The 12,425-nt window shown below is 33.7% G+C and overlaps 1 protein-coding gene across 3 annotated transcripts in view; it reads right to left on the bottom strand.

Annotated features, from left to right (window-relative positions):
- The window catches only part of CREB1 (cAMP responsive element binding protein 1), a 63,663-nt gene that overhangs the window by 27,462 nt on the left and 23,776 nt on the right, over positions 1-12,425 (bottom strand). For 2 of the 3 annotated variants that reach the window (XR_010021505.1, XM_063077138.1), the window contains exons 4-6: positions 11,930-11,974; positions 5,931-6,031; positions 2,400-2,542 (exon numbers count right to left, since the gene is read on the bottom strand). Coding sequence is in view for 2 of the 3 variants with exons in the window: in XM_063077138.1 (XP_062933208.1) it covers positions 2,400-2,542; positions 5,931-6,031; positions 11,930-11,974 (289 nt within the window). In the remaining variant the exon portion in view is untranslated. The remainder of the gene's footprint in view (positions 1-2,399; positions 2,543-5,930; positions 6,032-11,929; positions 11,975-12,425) is intronic. The other variant, XM_063077151.1, reaches the window with a different exon arrangement.

Genomic DNA, 12,425 nt, shown 5'->3' with positions numbered 1-12,425 from the left:
AATAGCAGGAATGTCCTAAATATTCATCAGCAGGAGCATGTTTACATAAATGTTATATTTATACAGTTGAAACATGATGCAACTGTTAAAGAAACAATATACATAACTATATGTGTGTATATCTATATGATATATAAATAATGTAGTTCTTTTTTTTTTTTATTTTACTTTATTTTGTCGATATACAATGTGGTTGATTATTGTGGCCCATCACCGAAACCTCCCTCCCTCCTTCCTCTCCCTGCTCCCTCCCAACAATGTCCTTTCTGTTTGTTTGTCGTATCAACTTCAAGGAATTGTAATTGTTGTGTCTTCTTCCCTCCCCACCCCCAGGTTGTTTGTATATTTATTTATTTATTTTTGGCTCCCACAAGTAAGTGAGAACATGTGATATTTCTCTTTCTGTGCCTGACTTGTAGTTCTCACTTGTGTAAAAAATATAACAACATGTATATGTACATGACAACATGTATATATAAACACAATGAAAAAGAAGGGGAAAAAGAAGGGGGGGATATACATACCACTCTTATTACTGAGGAGGGAAGAAGACAATTTTTACTACTTATTAATGTTATAAACCTCTAACGTTTGAATTTTGACAACTATTTGTTTTATAAGTTAAGAAATATATAAATATTGCTGTAGGTGTGAGTACTCAATTGCTTCTTAACTAAAATCAAGAACATAATGTTAAATCAGTTCCATCAAAGCCATGTGTGCATATATAGAGAGGTGAAGGGAAAAGACAAAAAATAAAGCTTTAAAAATCTCAAATTATTAATATCTTAAAGTTAGCAAGGAGGAGAAGGGTGTGTCAAATTAAACATCTAAGGGGATGGTGGTACTTCTCTAAATTTCATTTCCCTCTTTCAGATTCTGCTATGCCTCTTTCCTGAAGAGCAGGCTCTAGTTCAAGTGAGAATCTCTGTTACTGACAGGAGTATGTTATATCCCTAGGTATGCTGAAGTACAGGAAAAAGAAATGTCACATATCAATGTCTTCGAACACACATCTTGAATAACTAAAATTATCTGGATCTGAGGCTATCTAAAAATATAAACACACACAAACATACAGGTGTAGAGATTTACCTCTTTATATCTGACAACAAAGGACTTATGAAGGAAAAAGATGGCTGAGGTCATTGAGCTTAGACCGTTGACAAGAAGTGTAGTCAAAAATGCCTTCCTTTTACTTACTGTCAAAAGCTTCATCTTTAGGAGAGCTAAAAAAGTTAGCTATTTGGGAATCTGTTTTTAATACAGTTGGAATGCAAATTAAGAGTTACGCAAACCAAGGTTGAGCTGCAACTTAAAAACTAGTAACCTGGGAGTCAAACTTCTTATATATATTTCTAATATAGATTACATCAGAGCATTAGAAAACTAATGAAGCAAAGGAGTTTCAAGATGAGGGTACTTCAAAAAGCTCGTGGAAAGATTCATATTATTTTTTAATTCTATTTTTCCATGAACTTTTTGAAGTACCTTTGTATGTACACTTAATTTGTAATTAAGGTGGAGAAAGGGAATACTATATATTGGGCAGCACTGTGTATAATGAACAATCAAAATGAAGAAAACAATGTATGAGACACTTTGAAAGGCAAAGTATAGAGAAAAGAGAGAAAAAAGTACCATTCACACAAATGCCTTTGATCAAAAAGCAGAATTCAAAAGTAACTTATAACAGATTTAAGTGAAAGATAAGAAGAGGTAAAAGAGATAAGACGAAAGACCTAAGTGCCAGACAGAAACTTATAGAAATGGAAACTTTAATAATACTACAAGAGAAACTTTTGCTTTCTGTGAGCCAAAAGGCAAAGTGTCCTATTAATTTCAGCAGTACTTATTGTTTACGTTATCATAATTCACTATACTACCTTTTATATGAAAAGGAATAATAATTGAATGTGCTGGAAGACTGTAACCAAGTCACTCCTACCCTCACTTGAATCATTATTAAATACAAAGATTTTAAAATGCTACTTTTAGAAGGGAAGAGAAATTATTAAAATAGATGAATGAGACCATTTTTAGCTTTAAACGTATTCAAAGAATGATTTTTTTTTTTTATCTGAAGAAATTTATGTTCTCTCAATGTCATACATACGGAGTAAAATCTAGAGTCTCAATTAGTGGCTCGAAAAACTTCAGACTCTTCATGCATTTGCACGAAACGAAGGGATGTCTACAGGGCTTACGTACTTGCCTAATCCTAACTAAAACTGAAGAAAATACTTCCATTATAGAGCTTTGCATATTGAACAGTAAAGGAAATATTTAATAATGGCAGCAAGACTGAGAAAACACTTGGCACTTATATGATTCCTTTAAACAGAATGCAAGCATTAGTTTTCTTCTCACTTTTCAAAACAGAAGTATCTATTACTTACTATACTGTCCACTGCTAGTTTGGTAAATCGGAGTTGGCACCGTTACAGTGGTGATGGCAGGTGCTGAAGTCTCCTCTTCAGACTTCTCTTCTTCAATCCTTGGCACTCCTGGTGCATCAGAAGATAAATCATTCAAAATTTTCCTAGGAAAATAGAGAAATATGTTAATTAAAATATAAACAAAATTTACTGGCAAGATACAAATAATAGTTACAAATCAGAAAACTGGCTGAAATCTGCTAGTGCTTAGGACAGAAGTTTCAAATGTATGAATTACAAGAATAAACTCCAATAGATCAGGGATCAATCTATATGGCAAAATGTAACCATACAAGTACAGTTGGCCTCCTGTATCCATGGGTTCTGCATCCATGGATTCAACCAACTCTGAATCAAAAATATTCAAAAAAAAGTACACCTGTACTGAAAGTATACGAGAAGATGTACATAGGTTATATGCAAATACTATGCTGTTTTTTATGAGGAACTTGAGCATCAGTGGATATTGGTATCTGAGGGAAGTCCTGGAACCAATTCCCCACAGATTCTGAGAAATGACTGTATTACAAAATACAAAGATGAATTCTCTTTAACCTGAATGTAAGGAAAGGCTATGACTCAAAACCCAGGTGCAAAAAAGAGATCAATAAAACTGACTAAAAAAAAAAAAAATCCTTTTGTATTGCAAATACCGAGTTAAAAAAAAAAAATCAACAATACTAGGAAAAAACGACATATATCACAAATAAAAGGGCTACATCCCTAATAAATAAAGAACTCTTACAAACTGAGAGAAAAAAAAGACCAAAAACCTGATTTTTAACTTCTCAGTTCTTAGATTGGTAAAAGTAAAAAAGTATACAAGATATTAGCAAAGTTGTTGAGAAAACAGACACTCTCATATACTGCTGCTCAAAGTATAAAATTGGCACAACCCCCCATGGAAGGAAGTTGGCAACATCTAAGAAAACTTCATGTGTTTATCTTCAAGAGTCCCACTTCTAGGAATTTACCCTACCTCCAACAACATGAAAATACACTTGCCTAAGGTTATTCATGGTAGCAAGTATTTGTAAGTGCAAAACACTCAAGATAATCTATATGCCCACATATAGGAGAGTGCTTGAATAAACTATGGCACATCCAAATGAATATAGCATGGTATCATTTATGTAAGAAAATATACATGTATCTGCTCATTTGTTCAAGGAAAAAAATCAGGAAGGATAAATCAAAGTTTAATAAGTTTAGTTGTCTACTGGGGGGTGAGTAGGAAAGTGGTGAAAAGGATAGAAGGATGACGGGGGCACTACTGCGTACACTTTTTTGTACAATTCTGAATTTTGGATTCATGTGAATGTTCCACATACTCAAGAAACTAAAATGAAGGGGCTGCCCAGTTAGCTCAGTTGGTTAGTGTGGTGCTGCTAACACCAAGTTTTGATCTCTATATTGGCCAGCTGCCACAAAAAAAAAAAAAAGACAGTTAACAAGGATGGGTGAAAAATTCAAATGGAACAAAAATTCATGAACCTTACCATATTTCAAATGAATAATATAATCACACTGAAGAGGGGGAAAAAACCATAAGCGAAGTAATTTTTGATATCTTAAATTTATAACAAACTAGTGTGAATTAATATTTAGCTTTAACAGTCTACCAAAACTTTGACCCTTTGTGGTGGTGTTATCACAAATGAAATCTTCACACATTGTGTGCTTATTAACATAGCTTTATAGTAATATTGTTTTATGCCTTTGTCTTTCAAATTATATAGAAAAAAAGGAGTTACAAACCCAAACTATATAATTTTGGCTTTTATATTTACCTGTGTAATTATCTTTTTCAAATGAATTCTTAATCCAGAATCCTGTATTTAAATAACTGGTTTTATTGTATACTCAAGTTCAGAAACTTTACAATTACCACTTCCATTTCATCCTATTTGTTTCAGTCTCTCTCTTCTTTGGCTGCTGTGATCTTTCAAAGTTCTTATTCTCCTATCCATCAGGGTACTTAACCCTTTAAGGTTCTGTCACTTGCAAATTTGATAAGCATGACTTCTACGTTTTCAGCTAAATTACTGGTAAAAATACCAAGCTAAACGAGACCAAATGGAGAGCCCTTCAAGAACTCCTTCTGGATATAAATGAATCACTATAAAGGTGGGTTGTTCCAATAAAAACTCATCTTGTATTATCAATTAATCCCCATTTCTCCAACTTTGCAAGCATATCATAAGTTTGTTAAATACCTTGTTATAATCAGGACACAGAGGTTAGGCTTCAAGAATTAATAAACTTAAAATAATGGCACCCTAGTGTGGAAACTGATTCAAAGGGAAGATACCATTATTTTTCATGACAACAGTCCTTTCTCTACATATGTGTGGTCTCACAGCATCTTTCATTTGATTATTATGGTGTCATTATTTAAATAACCTTTGCTAAGATTTAGGCTACAAGCCAATTAAGGCAATTAAAAGATGTTTTTTCAATATAAAGCTCGTATAAGGCCTCCACTAAAGTTTGCCTAGAATTTATAGAGAGAGAAGCCATGTAGTATGTTTCTTAGTACCTGGTTGGATTTGCTTCATGATCAAATGTGTTATATACTAACATGAAATATGGTTCAAAGTTAAAATCTAACACTAGCTATATTTCAAATGAAAGAAATTATGAGTATAAATGCATACAACATAAACCTGGTAACATAATACTTCTTAAGACCACAATATCAATTTATTGATATTCACTTAGGATCCTTAATTTAATTATAAGAATAGAGAAAAGGCTTAGCTTAGTAGCTAAGAGGGGAAAAAAAAATCAACCACCCCTTTGAAAAATAGAAATATACATAGATAGAAATAATTTAGATTAACAACAAAGAGGATAATTATAAGCCTGAAGTTTATTATACTCTGAAGTAAGCCTACCAAGATTTGTGGAAACACTCTTCCTAGAGATACTGAATATGGAGCTAATTTCTACATATAAAATGGTTTTTTGGTCCACACTAGAGGCAGGGCATGGACTAGGCAACATATATAGCTATAGCTAAACACAAAAACTATAGTGAGGTGCCCCTAAAATTAGGGGATGTTAGCAAAGCATCACCGTGAAACAACTATCAAACTAATAGTTATCTGCAGAGTACCATGGCATAAAAAATGGTTTGCAAACATGCTGCTAAGCAGATTAATAGCATAGCCTCAGAACTGGCATATAACTAGAAATGCCATAACCTTATCAACATAAAGACTTATTAACATAAAGGCAGCAGCCAGCAGTCTACAAAGACAGAAGCAGAAAAAAACATCAGTGCTTATCTAGGACTATTCAGAGTAAGAAGTGCTCTCTTTCTGTATGAAAGCTTCGACTTATTTGAGAGAAATAACTCAAGATGAACAGAATCAATCTGTAAAATACTGACTGGAGCAGCTAACTGGTCTTCTGACATCTCTTTATCTGCATCTACCTAAGGCTTCCTGTACATCTTTGATTCTAAACTCTCACTATTAAATTCCATACCTGTAGGAAGGCCTCCTTGAAAGAATTTCCCTTCGTTTCTGGGAATCAGTTACACTATCCACTGATTCCTGTGAATCTTCACTTTCTGCAATAGTTGAAATCTGAAAATAAAGAAGAACTTTATCTTGATAATCAAATTTAGTTCTAATAAAATTTTTATGAATTTTAAGAAAAAGTCAAACACAAAAGGACATATATAAACCTTATACATGCTTCAGTATAAAAAAAATCAGTTTTTATAAAAGACAACCACACTAATCACTCTCCACTCCCCTTTAATAACCCTATAGACTATTTAAGATGAAGTCAGAGAATCTAAAATGTCTGCAGCTTAATTTCTTTTAAGACTTCATGTAAATAATCCTGAATGCATCAGTATTACTTGTCAATTTTTTCTTATAGTTAAAACAAAACTACCAACTAAAATTAGTTTTCTGACAAGTTTCTAGCAAGTTGGGAAAAAGTCCTGTGCTATGTCTAGACATGTTTCAAAGAGAGCATTCTGTAACTGTTTTTAAGCAAAAATTCAAGGTAAAGAACCATGCATTTCTGGTAAGTATCCCTAGGCTGAAAAGTAATGAAGATAAGTGAATAAAGATTTTATATAGGATAATAATAATAATAGTAAGTTTCTATCTGCCAGGTGCTATGCTAAAAGCACTTACATACACTTACGTATATTACACTAACTTAATACAGTAATACAGGTGCTAGATTGGTACTACTATTATATTCATTTTATAGATAAAAGAACTAAGGCACAAAGAGGTTAAGTAACTTACTCAAGTCACAAAGCTAGGGAGTAGTGGAGCCACTGTCAATACTTAGCATCTCCATTTTAGACAGCCTTGTCAGCATCAAAATCCTTGTGGTTCCAGTCTCAAACCAGTTTTATCAGATGCAGCAACCTGGTGGCATTTTTACACCACTTCTAGACTAGAAGTTTGCTCACCTAAATATGCCTGTCAAATTTATATTGCCAAGTTTTGCTAGTCTAATCAGCAGCAGCAGCTAGGTACACATGATGTTGTTGGAGTGAGAATTAGATTTAACCAAGAAAAAGCATATTCAGAGGTACTTGAGAAATTCCAAAGGTATTTTGTATGTGGTCTGAGCCTAAGAGTTCTGGAGAGAGGGCACTCATTTTGATGGTGCTTTGTGATACGTATACTCACTTTAAAATGAAATCAAGTAAATCTAGCAATGTTTCACAAAATATACCTATAACAATAAAATAATGCCCCATCCAAACCCTTTAAAGTATAGTCTGAACGACCTAAAAGTCAGCAGGCAACACTTAATGGATCCAGAAATGACAGATAAAAAGATGGGCAAGGCTGAATTTAGTATGTCACTCTCAGCAGAGTAATAATGCTATAGTTACTGCTAAAGAAGCATGTGGAAAAATCAGTAGCTGCTGTAACTAGCCCACTCAACATAGTTAGGAACTGTGAAAAGGCCTTCCCAGAGGGTCAGAAATGCAAGGGATAACAACAAGTCTGAACTCAAAGTGGACGGTACTATGACAGGTGTTGATTACCTTCATTAATACTCCCCTCAGAATCTACTAAGTTCCTCTGTAGCTCTTTTTCTCTCTGCCCTCTGCTGGATTCTTATATGACCCATTCTTACAACCTTCTCTTAAGGACATACAGTGATTTAGGAACACTACACTCAAAGTTGAAACTGACTAAAACAACATTAAAACATGCTACATAAACAGGATAGTTCTGAAGAAAAGTAAATTAATGTTACTTTTTCATATGTGGCCTTTGATTTGTTTTTTCTTCTCAAATTTAGTGAGTCTTCGGCCCTTAGTAGAAAAAAGGTTGCTCTCCTCTGATCTAAAAGATTTTGTCCGTCCAGAACTATTCAATACCAGGTAATGAATGTCACATTTCCTCTTTGGGAATACTATCCAGGGAGAAGAAAGAAATATGAAGCCAATTCCTATGGACTCTCTAACAACAACAACAAAAAAACAACACAAAAAAATCATACCTGTTACAGAATGTACCAACACCAAGAGTAAACTATAGACTTTGGGTGATTATAATGTGTTGATGGGGGTTCATCAATTACAACAAATGTACTGATCTGGTAGGGGATGTGTGGGGGCAGGGGATATGTGGGAATCTCTGTACCTTTCTCTCAATTTTGCTGTGAATCTAAAATTGCTCTAAAAAAATGAAATCTTAAAAAAAAAAATCATACTGGATCCACATTTCTGTGACTAATAAAAAATAATGTCAAAAATCCATTTCATAAATAATTATTAATTATAGCTCAACGTATATTTAACAGGCTATTAAAAATAACTATAAAAATTACATCCCAATGATAAATATCACAGATTACTATCACATTCCAATGATAAAACCCCTTCCTTGGTCCTCATTTCCTGTCACCTCTCATATTAATCTCTTCCTGAGTTCCTTAAATAGGTCTTTGACTTTGGCCACTTGTAAGTCAAGAAATTTTCAAAAAGCCAATCCACCACTTGTAGATGGAAAAGTTTTAGATATGTATTTCTCATTTTTGCTTTGTTTAAAACCCATACCTCCTATTTATATGGGGGGGAAAAACTCCCTGGTTTTGATTATTTGAAATTTTAAAATAAACCACAGTGACTAGAACTAAATTAAAACAATGGCAATATTAGATGTTTTCTAAAACTATACATGTTCCCCTGGACACTTAAGTAATTTCCCTGGGTGAAGCTCAGATTCATGGTTTAGATACAGTTTTTTACCCATTGGACCCAGAAGCTTAGTAAAAGTCTACAGCAATGATCTTCAAACTCCTTTCATTTGCAGATTCCCCTTATAAATACAAAAATTTTACATAAGCATATCTATTCCTATTTTTAAATTTATTTATTTTTTTAAAAAGATGACCAGTAAGGGATCTTAACCCTTGACTTGGGTGTTGTCAGCACCACGCTCTCCCAAGTGAGCTAGCCAGCCATCCCTATATAGGGATCCGAACCTGTGGCCTTGGTGTTATCAGCACCACTCTCTCCCAAGTGAGCCGCGGGCCAGGCCAGGCCCTTCTATTTTTAAATTTTATGTGTGTTATTTATATGATAAGAGTTCTTAAAGAGATAGGTAAAGTATAAATATTAAAAATTAATTTCTAAATTTCTTCTTAGAGATAAATCATTTAATTTTTCACTAGTAGTGAAAATGATATGATTTAACATGCTTCATTAAAAAATCACTTAATATGTTATAACAGTGATTCAGAAATCTGATTCTAAGCTTGGGTTTTCAGAAATGTGATTTAACACCTGCTAGTGTTGAAAAAGAGGACTTGTAACTTTCGATACACAGATAACAAAAGTGACCACATTTTAGGCTGTGCTTACTAATTAAAATAATAATTTTTCAATTGCATGGAACAATTATACAAACTTTTGATGAGATTTATCTAATGTGTTTACATCTCCTTGGCTGTAAGTCAGTTACTGCTTGCTAATAGGATGGTTTCACCTACTGAAACTCTAGAAGACTTCTGAACAGTTTAGAAAATTCTGTTTCTAGTGTTTTTAAAGTGTACAGATTTGAGTTTTTAGAGGAGACAAATTTACACTGTAAATCTCATCTCCAACTACTCTCTTCCTTGCTTACTCTTCCTGCTATTTTGATATCTTAGGCATACTCTCACTTCCAAACCTTTGGATTTGCTTTTATTATCTGCATGACTTAGCTTCGTTCATTGCCTTCTGGTTTCTGTTCACTGTGTTTTCTGACCACCTCACATAAAATACAACACTGTTCCCTCCACATAATTCTCTATCCCTTTCCCCAGCTTCATTCATCTCTCAAGTACTTATTCTCACCTGACATATTTTATTTTTTCATAGTCTGTCTCTCTTCTCTCAAATGTGATCTTCAAGAGAAATGAAAAGTATTATTAGTTCATTGCTGTCTTTCATGGCACCTAGAACAGTGACTGGCGCACAGCATGTGATCAATAAATATTTGTTGAAGGAATGGATATAATAATTTAAAGCAGTATAATCTATATAGCCTCTGTGTGGCACATTTAAATTGCACTATATTGAAATAGGGCCAAAACTAATGAATGAAAAGTGAGGCTGCCAATCTCAACCCTAATACACTGTGCAACTCCCATTATTTTTGTGAGGATTCTCACATAATCTGTGAGATGTGACTTATACATATACATAAAGAAAAAGGGCACCAAAGTCAAGCCGTATATGAATGGTATAGCTGAGTTTCTAATATTTTTTAGATTAAAATATGTAAACAGAAATCCTAATATCTTATTCTCACATCAGGAGATATATATGGCTGGCTGGCTAGCTCAGTCGGTTACAGTGTGGTGTTACGACACCATGACCAAGGTCAAAAAGGAAATATGTACTTTGTACATTTCAGAAACTTTGTTCTGGAATACTAATATTCTCCCATCTAGAAGCTTGGGGGACCATTCCTCTCCTTATTTGATCACCTCTTCTCATGTAAACTACTTCCTAGTTATTAATACTAATCACTGTTAACCAGCTAAAATAACCATTAAAATTTAATAGATTATCGATGGTTCAGGTCCTTTAAAGAAAAAAAAAATACTATATTTGTGTTTATATTTGTAGAATCTAGGCTTCAAGAAGTCCAACTTTTCTTTTGAAAATACACATACTTTAAATTCTAAGCACAGCTCACCTTAGTGTAAATGTGTTCTTAAAAAGATGAATACCTATTTTTATAAAGTTAATGGCCATACAATCCCCAGTTCCAAATTATGTTGCCCCAAAATAAAGAATAAAATTAAGAATACAATCAGCAATTAAATATCACATATTACAAACAAGAATTGTAATCTTAGCAAATTTGTAGCTGTATTTTTGGTAATTTTTGTGTGTTCTTTAATAGAAAGGTCTTCTTCTATAAGTGAAAAAGAGAACGTAAAGGTTGATGTGCCCTAGGTCACTTATTAAAGCTCAAGCTGGGTCTGGAATCTAGGTCTGACTAGCAGGTCAAGTTCTTTCCACTATTATCAAGAGAAGGATATGGATATTAGCAATGGCACAGTATGAAGAATGGTAAGGGAGCATTCAATGAAATAAGAGCTGAGGCAAAGGACTATGCTCAGTCATGGTGATTTCACAGAAATATCAAATTCTTAGGTCTCCACATGGACAATACTATCTCCTACTTGTTAGCAAATTCCATTACTAGTATCATATGAAAATTCATACAACTTGGTGATTTCACATGAAAACAGTTTCTTTTCTTTTTCTTTTTTCCCACTTAAGTGTTTAAGCAAACCAAAAGTACAAGAACAGAATGAAGGAGAGGTAAGTAACAGTAGCTCAATGAACAAAAAGTATAATATGACTGCCAAAATCTAAACTATCCTCTGATGATATTAATAGAATGCTTCCAGGACAAAGCGGGTACTTCTCCCTTCTACAAATACCAATCAGTTCTGGCTACCATGCTCAAGGAAAACATAACAGTTCTCACTCAGAAGAAAACAACCAGGTAGGGGAAAAGCTATACCCTATAATAAATGGCTTAAGAAAAATAGAAATTTCTTTAGTCTGGAAATTTTCTTAAAAATAGGAAGGGTGTGGGGGATGAGAAAGAGGAAGCAGTCCAACAGAAAAGGAATTAGACTTTCTAATCTAGTTTCTGAGGACAGAACTGGGATCATCAGGTAAAAGTTTTAGAAAGATATATTCTGGTTCACCATGGGGAAGAATATTTTAGCAATCACCCCTAACTGTAAACAGAGCTTCCTTTCTCTGAAAGTAATTCTGGACTACCATTTGGAAGAGGGGAGAAATGTTACATATAAACAATAGACAAGGGCTGGGTAGGTAACAAGTTCAGCCTAGACCTAGAAGATCTCTAAGGTTTTTATACAAATCTTGAAATTTCATGTTTATAGAGGAGAAGGACAAAGACATAAAGAATAATCTCTCACCTTCCTAATAACAGTTCTCTCCAAATCTAGGACCTAAGACTCACCTGTGTTCCGGAGAAAAGTCTTTTTAAGTCCTTACAGGAAGATGACTGTGAAGCAAAAAATATGAAATGGGAGGCTGGGGTTATGGCCTACTTGAATGAACATTCAAGTCTTTTTTTTTTCCCAATAAGCTCAACTGCAAAGATCTATACTGCTCTTGGTTCCATAGTTATGTAGAGTAGTCACCTTCAGAGGTCTACAGTGCCTTCATTCCCTTTGGATCCAACCCAAAGGAATAATCTCTCCAGAGAATAAGTTAACATGTGTAGTATAATCCTTGACCCTTAAGATGCACCTTAAAAGTATATTAACTTTGAGATAATAAGTTATATACTTTCTACACTGAAAGTTATATACAAAGTTATATACTTTCTAACTGAAAACCATAAACAGCCAATTTCACAAATTACTTATGGGATCTCTTGTGATCTCTAAGCTCAAATAATATCTTAGATAAAGGTTATTTATTAATTTTTCATGGAGGGTTTATTTTTTTTC

This window comes from Cynocephalus volans, chromosome 1 (assembly GCF_027409185.1).
Source record: "Cynocephalus volans isolate mCynVol1 chromosome 1, mCynVol1.pri, whole genome shotgun sequence".
NCBI lineage: Eukaryota > Metazoa > Chordata > Mammalia > Dermoptera > Cynocephalidae > Cynocephalus > Cynocephalus volans.
This window is presented reverse-complemented; position numbering and strand designations above follow the sequence as displayed.